Raw genomic sequence first — 17,185 nt, forward strand, 5'->3', positions numbered from 1 at the left:
CACAAAATGGGACCAGTTCTGATAAAGGTCTCGGTCTGAAACATTGACTGTCCATTTTCCTCCATGGATGCTGCGACCTGCTGAGTTCCTTCAGCGTTTTGTATGTTTCTCTAGATTTCCAGTGTCTGCTGTTTTTCTCATTGTCAGTACTTAGATTGCCTTTAATTGACAGAATCACTTTTCTCCTTATAGGAGAGAATTATAGAACGTCTAAAGGAACAACGTGAAAGAGACGACCGTGAGCGATTGGAAGAGGTCGAATCATATAAAAAAGAAAATAAAGATCTTAAAGAGAAGATTAACAACTTGCAAGCTGAACTGGCAGAAAAAGAGGTTGGTACAGAAGGCATTACAGCTTGCATGCAAGGAAAATAACTAACCCTGTCACTACAGATAGGTAGGTAACTCAAGGCACTTAGACAAAGCCACCAAGGCTGATTCTACAAAATTCACCAAATTCACTGGAAGAATAAGTGAAGCAATGTTGCATCTTCCCAGGCTAACATCCTCAGGATACTCTCAGGTGGCTATATTGGACACACTTGACCCCATCTCCCAAAGTAGACACTTTACTACGATCTCTGTTGTAGGAGGAGGTTACCAAGTGGACAGAGAGAAAGAGTAATGGATGTCCTCAAAGCTTACCTGAAGAAGTGCATCATCTCCACTGACTCCTGAAAACCTCTGGCCGATTAGGGCTTCTAGTGGGGAAGGTACTGGCCTCCTGGAGTCCATGCATTAGAAACAAACAGAAGTCCCATGAGAGAGATAAATTCGCGCTTTTCAAACTTGGAAGACTAAGGGTATTTTACGGTTTTTGGATTTATTTTTAGATGGTTCCCTTATGTCTTTTGAACAATTATCTAATAAATATAACCTATCAAGAATACATTTTTTTAGATATTTACAAGTTAGAAATTTTCTAAGTACTATACTTCCTTCCTTTCCAATGCTTCCTCCTATATATATTTTAGATTCGATAATTAACCTTAATCCATGTCAGAAAGGTGCATCGGCTATGATTTATAATATTATTATGAAACTCAGGAAAGCTCCATTTGATAAGATTAGGGTAGATTGGGAACAGGAATTGGGGCTTACCATTTCTGTGGATGATTGGGGGCAGATTTTACAATTAGTTAATACTTCCTCTATTTGTGCTAAACATTCCCTAATTCAATTTAAAGTGGTGCATAGAGCACATATGTCCAAAGATAAGTTAGCGCGTTTTTACTCGCATATTAATCCTTTCTGTGATAGATGTTCGGGGCAGATAGCCTCTTTAACTCATATGTTTTGGTCTTGCCCTACTTTGGAAACTTTTTGGAGAGATATTTTCAATATTATTTCTAAGGTATTAAATATAGATATCTCTCCTCACCCTATTACTGCTATCTTTGGACTACCTAAAATTTCTAGTAATCTTTCCCCTTCAGCCCGTAGAATGATTGCATTTCTTACTTTAATGGCGAAAAGATGTATTTTACAACATTGGAAAGAGCTTAATGCTCCAACTACCTTTTTTTGGTTTTCTCAGACGATTTTATGTTTGAATCTGGAGAAAATTAGAAGTAACCTTTATGATTCTTCATTTAAATTTGAACAGATTTGGGGACCTTTTATTCGATATTTTCATTTAATGTAATATTTACCCTTCTTGTTTTTTTTTCACTGTTTTAATGGAGGTCGGGATTGAGGACGTGATTTTAAGTTTAACTCTGTTTGGTTTCAAGTTAGCCCATTGCTTTGCTTTGCTTTTAGTTAGTTGCACGGTGGGTTTTTTTTTGGGTTTTTTTTTTCTTTTTTTCCATTGATATATATAAAATCTAGTATACTATTATGTTATCTTGGTTTCTTATGCTTAAATTACATTGTTTGTAGTATTTTCTTTTTGGTATTGTTATCTTTTGGAATTTTATTATACTTTAACATTGTATTAATGTTTATATGGCTTACCTTTTTTGTATACTTACTCAATAAAAAGATTTAAAAAGGAAAAGAGAGAGATAAAGAGGCATTCAACCCACAAACTACCCACCTGTCTGATCAGCCACCTCCTGATCCAGAAACTGTAGCTCTTACATTAGCTTCGTTAGCCACTTCCAAACACAAATTGGAGTAAAAGCAAATCATCCGTGTTTGTGAGGGACTGCCGAAGATGGTGGATAAATATTCATTGTTCAAGGCACAATTTTACTAATTATCAATTGCTAATGCAAATTTAGACCAGCAATGTTTAGCCAGAATCCACTTTGTATAATATAAACATACATAATATTTTATATGGATAGATTTAATGTTTCCACCCTCTGCTGCCTCCCCACACCTACATCTCTTTTTTACTCATCTGATACTCAGAAGATGATGCACTCATGAAACCTCCAGCTTTCAATCCCCATCACGTTAAGCTTTTATGTGAACTTAAATCTCTGCAGTTCAATACCAATGCATTATTACTAAATTAAAGGATGTGATTTATATATACACAAATGTGTAATTAACCTCTATTTATTTTTAAGATTGTAAGCTACAGAAATGATATGTTACCTTAAGTGATAATTGTTTATTTTCTTTCAGTCTAGCTTGATTGACTTGAAGGAACATGCATCTTCTTTGGCTTCAACAGGCTTAAAGAAAGATTCTAAATTAAAAACTCTAGAAATTGCTATTGAGCAAAAGAAAGAAGAATGTAGTAAGTTGGAAGCACAGTTAAAGAAGGTAAACATTACAGTTTGGGTAAAGTTACTTCTTGTTCATATTTGCGGAGAGGTGAAATGAAATCTGTTTTGCTAGGATTTAAAGAAAGATGACATTCAATCATTCTGAATCATATTTACAAAAAAAAATTTGATTTCCCGAATGAAGCACATATTTAGATTTCCTTTTTCGTGTAGAATGAACTGTCCAGATATTCACTTGTACTTTAATTCCTGGTAGAAGTGTAATATGTCCTGTTCAGTGCAAGCTATTCTTTACTCTGCTCTCATTCTAAATTCCTCACTTCTTAAAGGAACACTTCCCCAGGATTCTTGTGCTTATTTATGCTAGTGAGAAAGCAGATTTTACTCTGATTTGCAGTGCTTAATTCAAGTAATCTGAAATGTTTGTGAGTTTATGGTTATTCTCAAAGCATCAATTTTTGTAGTTTGTTTTTAGTATACTTTGAGTTACCTAAATAACCTCCATGAAGCACTCTGTATCAAAATATATTTTGATGGGCATTACTCCCATTGTATCATGAGTCCTGAGCCAATGGTTATACAGGGGAGATGGATTTTCTGAAATTTATTTTGCGGTTAACCTCTAATTTAGACAATTAATTTGTAGAAATAAAAATCAGGGCTACAATTTCAAAATGCTTCTACACTGACATTGTTTACATTTTATATACTGTTTTATATGGCCCTTCAGAGTTTCTGCTTGAAGCATTGACAGTTTATTCCCCTCATAGACATTGCCTGATTTGCTGAGTTCCTCCAACAGTTTGTGTGCATTGCTCAAGATTGCCAGCATCTGCAGAATCTCTTGTATTTATGATTGTCTAATGGATGAATTTGATTGTTTAATAATTTTACAATAGTTTTAAATGCAAGAAGGATATTTACATTGTTACTGTTAAAATGTTTAGTATGATAAGGAAAACATAAATCATTTTTATCTCCATCTGTGTATATTAGACTTTCTCTCTTGCAGTTAGTTTTTTGAAATAATGTATTTGACTTTATCCACATCAAGTGACCTTTCTGAGTTATCCAATCTTTATTTTAGATGTAGCTCTTAGAATCACTGGGTCAAGTGTTCATCACATCCAGTGAGAGATGATGATCGATTTTTTTTTACATATTATAGGTAGTATAAGTAGTTCTCATTTCAAACTCTACAAAATTTCACTGTGTGGAATTTCTTTTATGATGTTACAATATTTCAATGGCGATTTTATACTTCTGAGATTGTATGTGGAGTGTGATGTTAGAATGGGTATGGGTGTCAGGTAGTGGGAAAAAAATAAATAATTTTTGAGATCTGATCTCCAAAGTATCTAACCAGATCCCATCATTAATAATTATATGTCCTGGTTGAAAGAAGGAATTTCCCAATGTAAGCAGTTCTGTAATTTGCAATATGTAAATTGGATCTTTGACATGTCAAGAATAAGTTTGTTTTTGTTGAGAAATGGCAAAATCAATATTTTTGTCATAATTAACCTTAGAAGTTGCTTTTGCAAAATACTGTATTCTAAAGTCATATATTTCTGCAATTTTTCTGGTAGGATATTAATTGCAGAGAGAACGATGCATTCTTTTATTGTTCATTCCAAGAGGAATTTCAGACCATGCAATTTTGTTTCAAGTAAACAACAGAAAGATCTTCAATACTTGACAATTTCTTGCTTGCTGGAATCCAAACCGATTATTATCAAAACTGGCAAAGTAGAGTATTTGCAATGCAACCACTGAAACATGTAAAGTTTCACGTAAACACTTGGCATACACTCTTTGTTAAATAAAGGCAAAGAACAAATATAAGCAAACTTTTCAAATCTATTCTAAAATAAACTTTGGAAAGCTGAACACTAGTAAACTTTTATTGTGTGAATCACTGCTGCTGATTTTCAATGAAATGATAATTATCTCAGAAATGTAAAATAATGTAATGATAAGCATTCTGCTGGCCCTGTAATTTTTGCTGGCTCCCTTTGTGATGCAACTTAGTTTATTTTGGCTAAACTTAAGAAGACAGAATCCAAATGTCTGCTGTTTGATGTTTTCGTATTCTTGGTCATCTCCTTGGTAATGAGAATTTTTAGGGAAATCTTTATTTAAGTGGATAATTAATTTTATTTAACATATTTTCATTAAGCATTCTTCAGATTATGCATGAGCAAAAAATGTGCATTAAAATATAGAAATGTTTGGATTTAATTTTTAAAAAATAAAGTACAGTAACTTGGTGAGAACGTGTTTAAATATTCCTCTCACTTGGTGTTTACTTCCTTGATGCTAAAATTATTAGATTTTGACAAGTCTTAAATGCCAAATATGTTTTTAAATAATCTGTTTTTAAATGTATTTCTTTCATTGAAATGTATCCCATTGGCATAAAACTTTTCTTAATTTTTAAAATAGTTCTAATATACCTGTCACCACATAATCTGCAAAGTATCTCTCTTCTCCTTTATAACCTATTCCTGCTATTCAAAAAAAAGAGGGTATAGTTAGAAGGTGTCAAAAGAATGTTTTAAAACCTTAGGGTGTGATTTTAAAAAATATTACTCGTTTTCATTTCACAAAATTGCATTTTATCGTTCTCTCTGCACCACTTTTCTAGAATTATAAACATCAATTTCACAAGTTCTCCCTTCATCAACACTTTGGGGAATATCATTCTTGGAAGTAATTTACAGAATTTGGAAAAAATATGATTAAGAAGATATCAATCAAAAAGAAAAAAATGGGTGCTGGAAATCTGAAATTTAAACAAAAAAATGCTGAAAATACTTGGCATACCAGACAGAATTAGTTGAGGGAGAAATAGAATTTTGAGTTGATGACATTTCAATGTTCAAAGTAAATTTATTTTCAAAGTACATATACATTATCATATAGAACCCTGAGACTCGTTCTCTTGTGGGCATGTGAACTAAATGCAAGAAACACAATAGGATCGATGAAAGGCCATACTCAATAGGAAGGACAAACAACCATTGTACAAAAGACAGCAAGCTATGCAAATACCAAAGAAATAACAAGTTTAATAATATATAAGTAAGCAATAAATATGTCAAACATGAGATGAAGAGTCCTTGAAAGTGAGTCCATTGGTTGTGGGAACAGTTCAGTGTTGGGGCTAGCGAAGTTATCCCCTCTGGTTCAAGAGCCTGATGGTTGAGGGGTAAAAACAGTACCCAAAGGTGGTGGAGTGAGTCCTGAAGCTCCTGTACCACCTTCCTGATGGCAACATTGAGAAGAGAGTGTGGCTTGGATGGTGTGGGTCCTTGATGGTGGATGCTACTTTCTAGTTTCAGCACTCCATGTAGATGTGCTCAGTGATGGGGAGGGCCTTACCTGTGACGGACTAGGCCGTATCCATTATTTTTAACATTCAAGGGCATTGGTGTTTCCATACGGGGCTGTGATGCAACCAGTCAATATACTCTCCATCACACATCCTATAAAATTAATCAACGTTTTAGATGTCATCCCCAAACCTTGGCAAACTTCTAAGAAAGTAGAGGTGCTACTGTGCTTTCTTCGTAATTGCATTTACATGCTGGACCCAGGGCAAATCCTCTGAATTATTAACATTGAGGAATTTAAATTTGCTGACTTTCTTCACCTTTGATTCCCCCAATGAGGACTGCTTCATGGACCTTCAATTTTCTTCTCCTGAAGTCAATAATCAGCTTATTGGTCTTGGTGACATTGAGTAAGAGGTTGTTGTGGTACCACTCAGCCAACGCAAGGGAGGAAATTGTGAGTCCAATTGCACAAAGAAGTATTGAGGCCAAGGTACTGAGGCTTATTGTTTGTTTTGAGGGATTGATAGTATTGAATGCCAAGTTGTAGTCGATGAAGAGCATCCTGATGTATGCATCTTCACTGTCCAGATGTTCCAGGGTTGAATGAAGAGCCAATGAGATGGCATCTACTATGGACCTGTTGTGATGGTGGGCAAAGTGGAGTGGATCCATGTCACTTCTCAGGCAGGAGTTGATATGTTTCATCACTAACTTCTCAAAGCACTTCATCACAGTGGATGTAAGTGCTACTGGGCAATAGTCATTAAGGCAAGTTACCACATTCTTCTTAAGCACCGGTATGGTTGAAGCCCGCTTAAAACAAGTGGGTACCTCAGACTGCCAAAGCAAGAGGTTAAAGATATTAGTGAACACTCCAGCAGGTTGATCAGCACAGCTCTTTAGTAATGGCCAGATTCTCCCTCATGAGAGATGCTCTCATGTTTGCATTAGAGATTGAAATCAGGGGCTATGGGAGTCCATGTTTTGATGGTCAAAGCAAGCATAGAAGGGAGTGAAGCCTTGTTGTCACTTATGTCGCTTTGTTTCCCTCTGTCAGAAGCAATAACATTCAATCCCTGCCCCAGCTGTCGAGCATCCTTCAGTGATTCAAGTTCGGTCTGGAATTGCCACTTTGCAAGTGAAATGGCTTTCTGGAGATCGTACTGTACCTGGACCTCTTGTATCTTGCTTGATTACCAGACTTCAATACCACTCATCTGGCCCTCAGCAAATTGCAGATCTTATGGTTCATCCTGAGCATCTGGTTCTGGGGACACACTTGACTATGACAGTTTTTATGAAGTTTCTTTTCATCAGAATTTGGGGCAAAGTCATCAACCTCAGATGTTAACTCTCTACACAACTGCTACCAAACCTGTGAAGTATTTTCTGTTTTTGTTATGGCAAGTGTTAATGATTATTATGATCATATTAATATTGAAATCTTTAGATGCTGAATCTGGTGTCTGTTCCTTTTAAATTGCATAATATTTATTTAAATTGTACCTCTGGTAGGTAGCTAAAAGTACCAGTTCAGGTGTTTTATATTTACAAAAACTTAATAAGTTTTTGTTTAAGGGCGTCCATTGCATTTCTTTGCTTTCTATTAGTTGTGGAAGGAAAATCTCTGAATTGCATCCCATTGGGGCTGCTTTATCGGGCAGTCTATGCGCTGATCTTCTCTGAATAGTAATATTACAATGATTGTTAAAATGCATGCAATGATTGAATTCCAAATAATTCAAACTGTCAAGGTGTTATACTATGTTAAACATACATGACATTTATTGAGAAATCAACTCTTTTTCACAAGATAATAGAATAGTAGCCCCCCCACAAGCTATAATCCCAAGTTTCTGCTTCAAAGTTATGCACTAGTCTCATATTCATTTCCTCATCTTTGAGTGTGTAACCAAAGATGCCATTTTGTTTTTGAGAGGAATTGAGAATGTTGAATTAAATTTGAGAATTGAATAAATACATACTGATATTGGCAGTAAATAAGCAGTTAAAAGGAATGACGTGTAAATGAATGTGAAAGTTAGTTGGTTAAAGGCAACAGCCATCGATGGGCTATTATTCCAAAATTCCACTTGCTTTGATATCTGTTAAATCAATTATGTTGGCATTAGAAGAATAAGACTTTACATTTAATAATCTGATTTAATCAATCTTATAATCACAACTAACTTTGATGCCTTTTGATGAATTATAGCCTTAATAAATCAACAGGCCTGTCAGTAATCCATCACTAGAGCAGAACACTTTAAATGTATCATCAGTGGTGGGAAACTTTTTTTGTTTCATGGACTATTTAATTTGGGGAGGGTGAATAAAATATGTAAAGCAAACTTCTTAAAGTTCTGATTCAAGTTATTTTTAATAAGCCAAAAACAACATTTATGTTTCCTTATGCCTCTCATTTTCACTGTGAATTCTTTGTAAACTTGAAATTTCTACTTGATAGACACATTATTTTCTGTGCAAATTCATTGAATTTGTTGAGCTAATGCTGTTTTCCTAAATCTTTCTTTCTTCCTGTCTGTGCTTCATTTCTTCCCAACTTTACAATGTAGCAAGCTGAGCAGTTGTTCAATCAGATGTACACACCAGTAAGTCGTTCTAAAATGACCACTGTAACTTATGAAAGCATGAGGGCCCATTGACCTAGTTTTGTGCTTTAACCCAAGTGCACCTCTGCAAACATTTCAGATCTTAATTTTCAGCCATATTGAAAGTCAACTCTGTAGACTTCAAGGTTTTTGTTGTTTTTGATTAAATGGTAATTAATTAAAACTGACAAAATTAGTTTTTGTGATGTAACTTTTAGGTCTACAGAAATTTGGACAGTTTATGCACAGACTAAATTCTGTCTAATTTGGCATACTCTAACATTTTCAACGTGTTAGGATTTAATAATTGGCAAGTTGGTGACAGTGGTATGTTTTGTAGCAAAGGTTTAGATAAAAGAAATTCTTTTTCAAAAAATCCTTGATTATCAGGAAGAATGGTAATGGGAAACACAGACACCCTTTGTTCTGTGCCTAGACTGTTGTCAGACAGAAGAATTCATTGCAGAACTGGGAGCACTTAGAGGGTTAAACATTTTTATAATTAAATTAAATATTACGAAGCTTGCATGTTTCAGTTGCATTGTTTCAAGTCACTTAAATTCCTGAATGATTTTTGTTCACTAAATTATTCAGATTCCTAATATTTTAGTGACTGATTTTGTTTGCCATCTTGCATCTTTAAAAATTGTCATTATATTATTTCTTGCATTTTTGCGAATTTAATGTTTAGGTTTTTAAGTGTACACAAATGCCACTGTTTTATCTAACAGTAAAATCAAATTTTGATTCATTACTTCTGGGCATATGTCCTGTCACAAAAATACAGCAGCTTTTGAGAATAGATCATAACTGAAGAATAGACTGAAGTGATTCTATTCTTAAACTGTATCCAATGACTGCTGGCATCTGAATGAACTATTATATGTTAACTATGCTCTCTTGAGACTTCGATCATGGTATTAATACTGTTAACAGTAGCTTGTTTCATTGTGTTCATTACATTTTGGAAAGCTGGTCAATCTGTTTTTCTTCATCCTGCCATTCTAACATAAATAAATGACAATAAATGGAAAACATTTTAATGTTGAAATCAGACATTAAGATGTTTTATTGCTGATATGTATACAACAACATAAAGACTACTTTGCATTGTCTTTTTTGGATTTATTTCAGCAGTATTTAAATTGGCAATGAATGAGGAATTTGTTCTCATCTCCCCACTCTTAATCTGTTGCTACATACCTAATAAATTAAAGGTAATAAACCACTGGTTTTAAAGGCATATGTTTAAGTACTTCAGATTGATAATATATAACAGAATGTTGTTTAGTTTGGCAGTACAAAGAATTAAAAGTTTACTGAAAAACGATGCATATAATTAGTAACAGGGCCCTATTTGCTTTCTCATTTAGAAATGTATAGAAAAAAAGTCCAGCAGTTTCTGTTCAAAACACAAAAAAAACTTCTCTCTTGTGTTGGAAGAAGCAGATTTTCTTCCTGTTTTGATCAGTTTAGCATCTAAAATATTTTAGTGATGCAAAATATCACTGCAAAGAATTTTAGTATCCTCAGAATAATGCTGTATTTTTTCATACTGCAACTTGATTTACTTTAGTTAAATTTCCTTTCTCATCTTTGATTGCCTTATTTTGTTTTATGTGCTTGGTTTTGTTTTCAAGATACCAATTAGGAATTATGAGGAAAATAGGGTAGGCCAAACAATGTGGTGCTTATTTCATTATTTTGTGTGTGCTTGCTTGAAGTTTCAAGTATTAAATTTAGGCTGCAAATTTTCTTACAGTGTCGTATGTCAATCACTGTCTATACAGTAAAACTGAAATCCTTTAATGGGAAAATTGTGCAGCATTTTTAAAGCATGTTTGTTAGGCTTGTTCTGCTATGTTTGGAAGTGTGTGTTTGTGTTTCAGTGTATTTTGAGTGTTGTGCTGTGGTGTCAAATTACAGAGATTAAAATGTGGTGTTTATTTTGATGATATCAGCTTCATTTTTCTTTCCTATCCACAAATTAGGCTCATGATGCTGAAGAAGATGCACGCTTGAACCCAGAAATGTGTGAGAAACTGAGACAACTTGAGAAGGATGTGGCTTACTACAAAGAGGAGTCTGATAAATCCCAGGCTGAAGTAGATAGACTCTTAGAAATCCTGAAAGAAGTGGAGACGGAGAAAAATGACAGAGATAAGAAAATAGCGGAACTTGAAAGGTAAGGGTTAACTTCCTCTTTAACATGATAAGAGAATTAAGTAAAACAGAAACTGTGGAATCTACTTTGTGGGAAGAGGTTATTCCATTACTGACATGATTGTATAAAACTCTTCCAAAATTTCAAACCATCAACTGTTGCTTTGAACTATTTCCAAAGCTTGAACATGGCAATAACATTCAATTTTTTTTGAGTTTTTACACAAAGATAAAGTATAACGCATTCTGAATGCATGTCAGCTTTCACTAATGAAAGGAAGCCCTCCACAGGTGCTTCAGAGGAGCATTATTAATTGAAATTTAACATATCTATGTTAGGATCTGTTCTTAGTTATAAGAGGAATACAACATTTGTGAATATTCTGGTTCAACCTAATTCAGAGGCTAGGGAGAAAGAGAGAATAAGTAACCAGGAGTTAGATTGTGGTAGCTAAGAAATATTTTAGTTCATGCAGAAGATTTAGGTTTAGATGAATTGATGAGGCCCAACAGAATGTTGCCAATATCCATTTTGAGAATTGATCCTATGTTCATGGATGTCTCGCTGGAGTGATGGTGTAGATTAGCCATAGAGTTAATGAAGTTATATAGCACAGAAACATGCTTCCCCACTAATCCCATTTGCCCACATTAGGTCATGGCATATCCTTCTATGCCATGCATATGCAAGTGCCTGTCTGAGTGTTCTTTAAGTGAAGTGATTTTATCTATTTTTACTAACCCCTGGATGGAAGTTACAAATATAAACTAATATCATAAAAAATAAACATTTCTCTCAGATCATTTAAATCTCTTTGCTCTCACCTTAAATCTCTTGCTTTTGATACAACTACAAGGGAAAACTATTCTGACTATCCACCCAGTTTATATCAATGATAATATTATATACTAATGTCAGGTCACCCCCTCAGCTTCCTTCATGCTTGGAAAACCTGCGTAGCTGATCAATGCCTTCCCCATAACCTAGAGATTAAAGAGATTAAAGATTAGTTTTATTTATCACATGTACATGGAAACATACAGTGAAATGCATCATTTGCATCAAATCACATCAGCGGGGATTGGAGGATTGTGCTGGGAAGCCCACGTGTCATCACACTTCTGCCAGTAGAGCATGCTCACAACTTAAAACCCTAACTGCACGTCTTTAGAATGTGTGAGGAAACCAGGGCACCTGGAGGAAACCCACATAGTTACAGGAAGAACATACAAACTCCTTATGGGCAGCGGCAGGAATCGAATCTCAATCTTACAGTTGGTGTGCTATAAAGTGTTGCACTAACTGCCATACTACCATGCCAGCCCAATCTATGCCCTTCATTCCGATTTCCTCTGCAACTTCTCTAATGCAACCACATCCTACCTATAGAGAGGCGACCAGAACTGCACACAATATCCAAGTGCTGTCTAACCAATACTTTGGAACATAACATCTGTGCTTTTCTGTTCTGGGCTCTACCCTCTGAAGGCAAGCATGCAATATGCCTTTTTCATTACCCTTTTCAGCAGTGCTGCCAATTTCAGGGAACTATGGACTTAAACCCCAAAGTCCCTCTACTGTGTAATCTTACTTAATTCTCAATCATTTACTATGTTTGCAGTACCCCTATATTATTTACAAAATGCAACATTTGGTGGTAGTGAATTCCATCTGCCAGTGATCTGCCAACTTTCCATCTAATTTTTACCTTGATAACCTTGCTCACTATCCACAATCCCACCATTTTTGTGTCATCTACAAAATTACCAATCATACATCCCACAGTTGCATCCTAGTCATTCATATACATGACAAACAGTGAATTTCCTACTACCAGTCCCTGCATGCACTGTTGGTGACAGATTTCTAATCAGAAATAAATCTTTCCACCTCCATCCTCTTCGTTTTATCACAAAGCCAGCTTTGGATCCAATTAATCTAACCTGCCTTGAGTCCCTTGTGCTTTAGCTTTCCTCCTTTATGGTATCTCGTCAAACACACTACTAAGTCTAAATGGATAGTGCCTGCTTCCCTGCCTTCATCGGTCTTGAACTCATTCAAATTACTTTGACAAATGATCGATCGATTGCAAAAAGCTGTGCTGACCATTCCTGATCAGCCCCTGCCTTTCCAGATTATGCTCAGCCCATCCTTAGAATTTACTCAGATAATGTCCCTATCACTATTGTAAAGCTCACTGACCTGTCATTGACACTTATCTGTCTTATTCCTGCTGCCTTCTTTAAACAAAGGAAACACAGTAGCTTTCCTCCAGTCATCTGGTACCTCACTTGTGGTTAACAAAGAAGCCAAATCTTCATCAGAGCTCCACCTACCTTCCCCCTTGCTTCTCATAGCATCCTGAGATTGATCGCAGCTGGCATTGTGGATTTACCAAATCTGAGACGTTCTGTAACCTCTTAACACCTCCACCTTAATACTATCAACTTGTGCCTGTCAATGCCTTTGCTACTAGTATAGAATGTCTTGGAATTCTCCTTAACCTTTATTGCCATGGATATTTCATCGCCCCATTTTGCCCTTCTGCATTCTCTATATTCCTCAAGTGACTCTTTGAATTACAGTTGCCTATATCTGACATATCCTTCCTTTCTTTTCCTGATCAAACCTTCAGACATATTTTGTCATCCATCTTGCCATCGGTATCTTTCATCCTCACAAGAACTCGTTGGCCCTTATCCCAGTATTTTCTTTTAAAACACTCCTGCAACCATCTGTTTCCAACACACGTTTAACTGGTTCTCTCATATGCTTTTGAAATTAGTGTTTTTTTTTCGATTTAGAATCTTAATTTGAGCATCAAGCTTATCCCTTTTCACAGTACCTTGAAATTTACAGAACTACGGTTGCTAGACACAAACTATTCTGCCAATGACACTTCCAACTCGTGCCCAGGTTGAATAGTGCCCTTTTGCTTATAAAACTCTATGCATTGTCTCAAAAAAACTTCCCTGGGCACACTTGGCAAATTCCATCCCACCTAAGCCACTTGAACTAAGGCTATTCCAGTCAATATTGGGAATGTTAAGATCCCCCACTACCATATCGTTATTGCTCTTCCAGCTTTCTGTGATTTGCTTGCAGATCTATTCCTTTGATTCCTGCTTACTCTTGGGAAGCCTAGGGTATTACCCCACAGAGTGATTGCCCCTCTCCTATTCCTAAATTCAACCCATATTGCCTCATTGAATGATCCCTCCAGGATGTAATCTCTAAGTACTGCCATGATGTTCGTAATTAATTAATAGCCTTACACCACCACCTCTTTTGGGACACCTGTATTATGTCTGGAACTTCAATACCCCCTGGGGCATTAATCAAATTTCAGTGATTGCTAGGAACTTTGCTGTTTGCTTCCAAACAAGGTAGGCTGTTGATGTCCTCACCGGTCACTTCTTGTGCTTATTGCAAGCTATTATCTGTTTGTTTTGCTTCCTGATCCAACAGCTAACTGCCTGGGCAATTGCACTTACCATTCTTCTGGTACAGCTAAGACTGCAGAATATATGCAGCAAACCACTTTAATTAACCATGTTAAGCAGTATTAGCAGGATTTGTTTTTTGAAGCAGCTGGTCTGAAGTAATTTTATGAGTGGTTTTGAAAGGAACAGTGTCTGATTGTTTTTAATAAGAAAGACTTGCATGCAATGTGGGGAAATAGCCCACGGCCATTCTAATGTGTGAAACTGGACTAAAAAACATGACCAAGTGAAAAAGTTATATTTTGGGGGAGACATTTAAGAACTTGACCCAGGGAAGTTTTAATGGAGCATCTTAAGAGTAGAATGGCTGAGACTTGTGGAAGAAGTTGAAGACCTGGGGCCCAGTTGGATGAATAGATAATATTGGGTTAACATGAGTGTTAAAGAAAAAGTTGAAGTAGAATTTTAATGTTGTAATGTTTATGAATTGATGCCTGGTTAGACCTGGAGCCAAAATAAATCAGAAAATATATGGTGATGGATGGTTAGGGCACTGAAGGATAGGGTATAGACAGCCAAGTTATATATGTGAAACTCAGTTTGTGAAGAGTAAAACATAGTTATGTTGGAACTGTTGGATTTGGAGGTAACAATGTGGTTCTACCAAAGGTCATGCAGGAAGGGGGGAATGCAATTGTTGGATAAGAGGGGGTTTTTTTTGATAGTACTGATAATAATAACTTTAACCATCTGAGCTGTAAACTCTGAAACTGCCTCACAGGACATGCCCAGTTTGATCCTTTAGAATCTCTTTTTAAAATCTATGCCTCAAGCTAAGCTTTTACTCATGAACGGCTGTCTCCCATGCTTGACTGAGATTAAATTTTCTTTGATCACTTTACTGTGACATACTATATAAGAACTTTTACTATTTTAAAGGTGCATGTTGTGCTTGAAATTTTCCATGTTTAATTCATTAGTCCTGGTGAAGGGTCTTAGCCCAAAACTTCGACTCTTTATTCCTTTCCATAGATGCTGCCTAACCTGCTAAGTTCCTGCATGCAGCATTTTGTATACTCTGGATTTCCAGCACCTGCAAAATTTCTTGTGCTTGTAATGTGAAGCCAGCACAGAGGTTGTAGGAACTATTGGCAAGTTAGAATTGGGTATCACTGTAATACAAATAAAAGATGATCTGCTTATAGATGATGTCATTGAGGGGCATCACATAGATAAGAAACATTGAAGTGGGTGAATGAAGGACTTCATCCCTTGTCCTTCAGGTGTCAAGAACGATTAGTGTGGCATGAGGAAAGAAACCATTGGGATGAAAATCTTGGAATTAGTGGTCTATTCAAAATGGTTCCACTATTATGTAGAAGGTGGATAAACTAATATATGTACCTTGGTATTATTATTTTATTTCTGTTGAAAATTTTATATTTGTTTCTTAAAGGATCCATTAACCCCAATAAAGTTTTGAGCAGCGTTTCAACGTTAAACATATTTTGCTCTTTGGATATGGACGTTTGGATGCTCCAGCTACTACTGAACGCCATAAAATGCACAATACTGCTTGTAAATTATTTCTTCCTTTTTCATCATGCCACTAACCATTTGCTGCTAGAGCAATGTCAGTGAAAATTTATAAGAAGATAAGTTATGTGATGTGCTCATTATAAAATTTCATGTATTTCCATGATCTATAAAGTAAATTCACTGGATAGAAAGAAACAAATTCTTGTCAAATATTTAAGATTATAATTGTTCAAACTATTCCTTTTTCTTTACTTCTCACTTAGAAGTACGGGGTATTGCAAGAGTAACTAAAGATTACAATGAAGCTAAATGTGTTGATTTCATTTGAATAATGTTTCCAGAACTTATTTGGTCATAATTAATTATATAATTGCCTTGATTTGGATTATGAAAGAAATGCTGGCTGACTTACATAATTTGCAAGAAAATTAAGTCAGTAATCAAATTATAAAACACTTACCCTTTTTTACAACCGTAATTGTAAATGTGCATTGTATGTTATTGCTACAAGTTGTTTTTTTTAGCATTTACTATTTTATTGACTGCTAATTCATGGATCATAAAATACCTAGTTATACCCTTCAAAAGCTTTTAAAGCTTTTCACCAAGTAATACAAAATCACTGAATGACCAAGACCTGGAATAACCCATCTGTAAAAAAAAATTAACAGATGAAAATTTTGACTTCTCCAAAAATGAAGACAAAGAAACTCATTGAGTGCAGTTCTGAACTTCGTTGCATTCTGTTCTTGTACTATATTCACCAATATGTCATGGAGTTTTTCAGCATGGAAAGGGGCTCTTCAGATCAATTTGTCTATGCTGACTGAGATGGCAATCTGAGCTACCCCCATTTGCCTGCATCTGCCCATATCCCTCTAAATCTTTCCTGTCCATGTACCTGTCTGAGAATCTTTTCAATGTTGTAATTGTACTCGCTAACACTTCCCATGGTCACTTCATGCACACATCCATCACCCTCTGTGGGAAGATGTTGCCTCTCAGATTCCATATAAATCTTTCCCTCTTGCTCTAAACTTATGCCCTGTAGTTTTAGACTCCCCTACCCTGGGATAATGACTGTGACCATTGATCATGGCCACGCTACTCATGATTTTATATCATGATTTCCGCCAGCTATGCTTTGGGGGGAAAGAAGCCCCAGCCTATCCATTCTCTCCATATAACTCAAGCTCTCCAGTCATGGTAACAATCCTTCTGAATCTCTCGTCATCTATCCTTAATATAATGACATCCTTTCAATAGCTTACTGAGCAGAAATGCACACAGTATTCACAAGAGATACTGAAGGTACTGGAGATCTTGAGGAACACACACAAAATGCGAGAGGAACTCAGTAAGTCAGGCAGTATCTACGGAGAGAAGTAAACCATCGATGTTTTGGGCC

General features: G+C 35.7%; 1 protein-coding gene across 3 annotated transcripts in view; it reads left to right on the top strand.

Annotated features, from left to right (window-relative positions):
• The window catches only part of LOC134356860 (ERC protein 2), an 878,083-nt gene that overhangs the window by 455,630 nt on the left and 405,268 nt on the right, over positions 1-17,185 (top strand). For 2 of the 3 annotated variants that reach the window (XM_063068069.1, XM_063068071.1), the window contains exons 12-16: positions 193-333; positions 2,578-2,718; positions 8,596-8,631; positions 10,272-10,301; positions 10,623-10,816. In XM_063068069.1, coding sequence (XP_062924139.1) covers positions 193-333; positions 2,578-2,718; positions 8,596-8,631; positions 10,272-10,301; positions 10,623-10,816 — 542 coding nt within the window. The remainder of the gene's footprint in view (positions 1-192; positions 334-2,577; positions 2,719-8,595; positions 8,632-10,271; positions 10,302-10,622; positions 10,817-17,185) is intronic. The other variant, XM_063068070.1, reaches the window with a different exon arrangement.

The sequence above is a fragment of the Mobula hypostoma genome, chromosome 15 (genome assembly GCF_963921235.1).
Source record: "Mobula hypostoma chromosome 15, sMobHyp1.1, whole genome shotgun sequence".
Taxonomy (NCBI): domain Eukaryota; kingdom Metazoa; phylum Chordata; class Chondrichthyes; order Myliobatiformes; family Myliobatidae; genus Mobula; species Mobula hypostoma.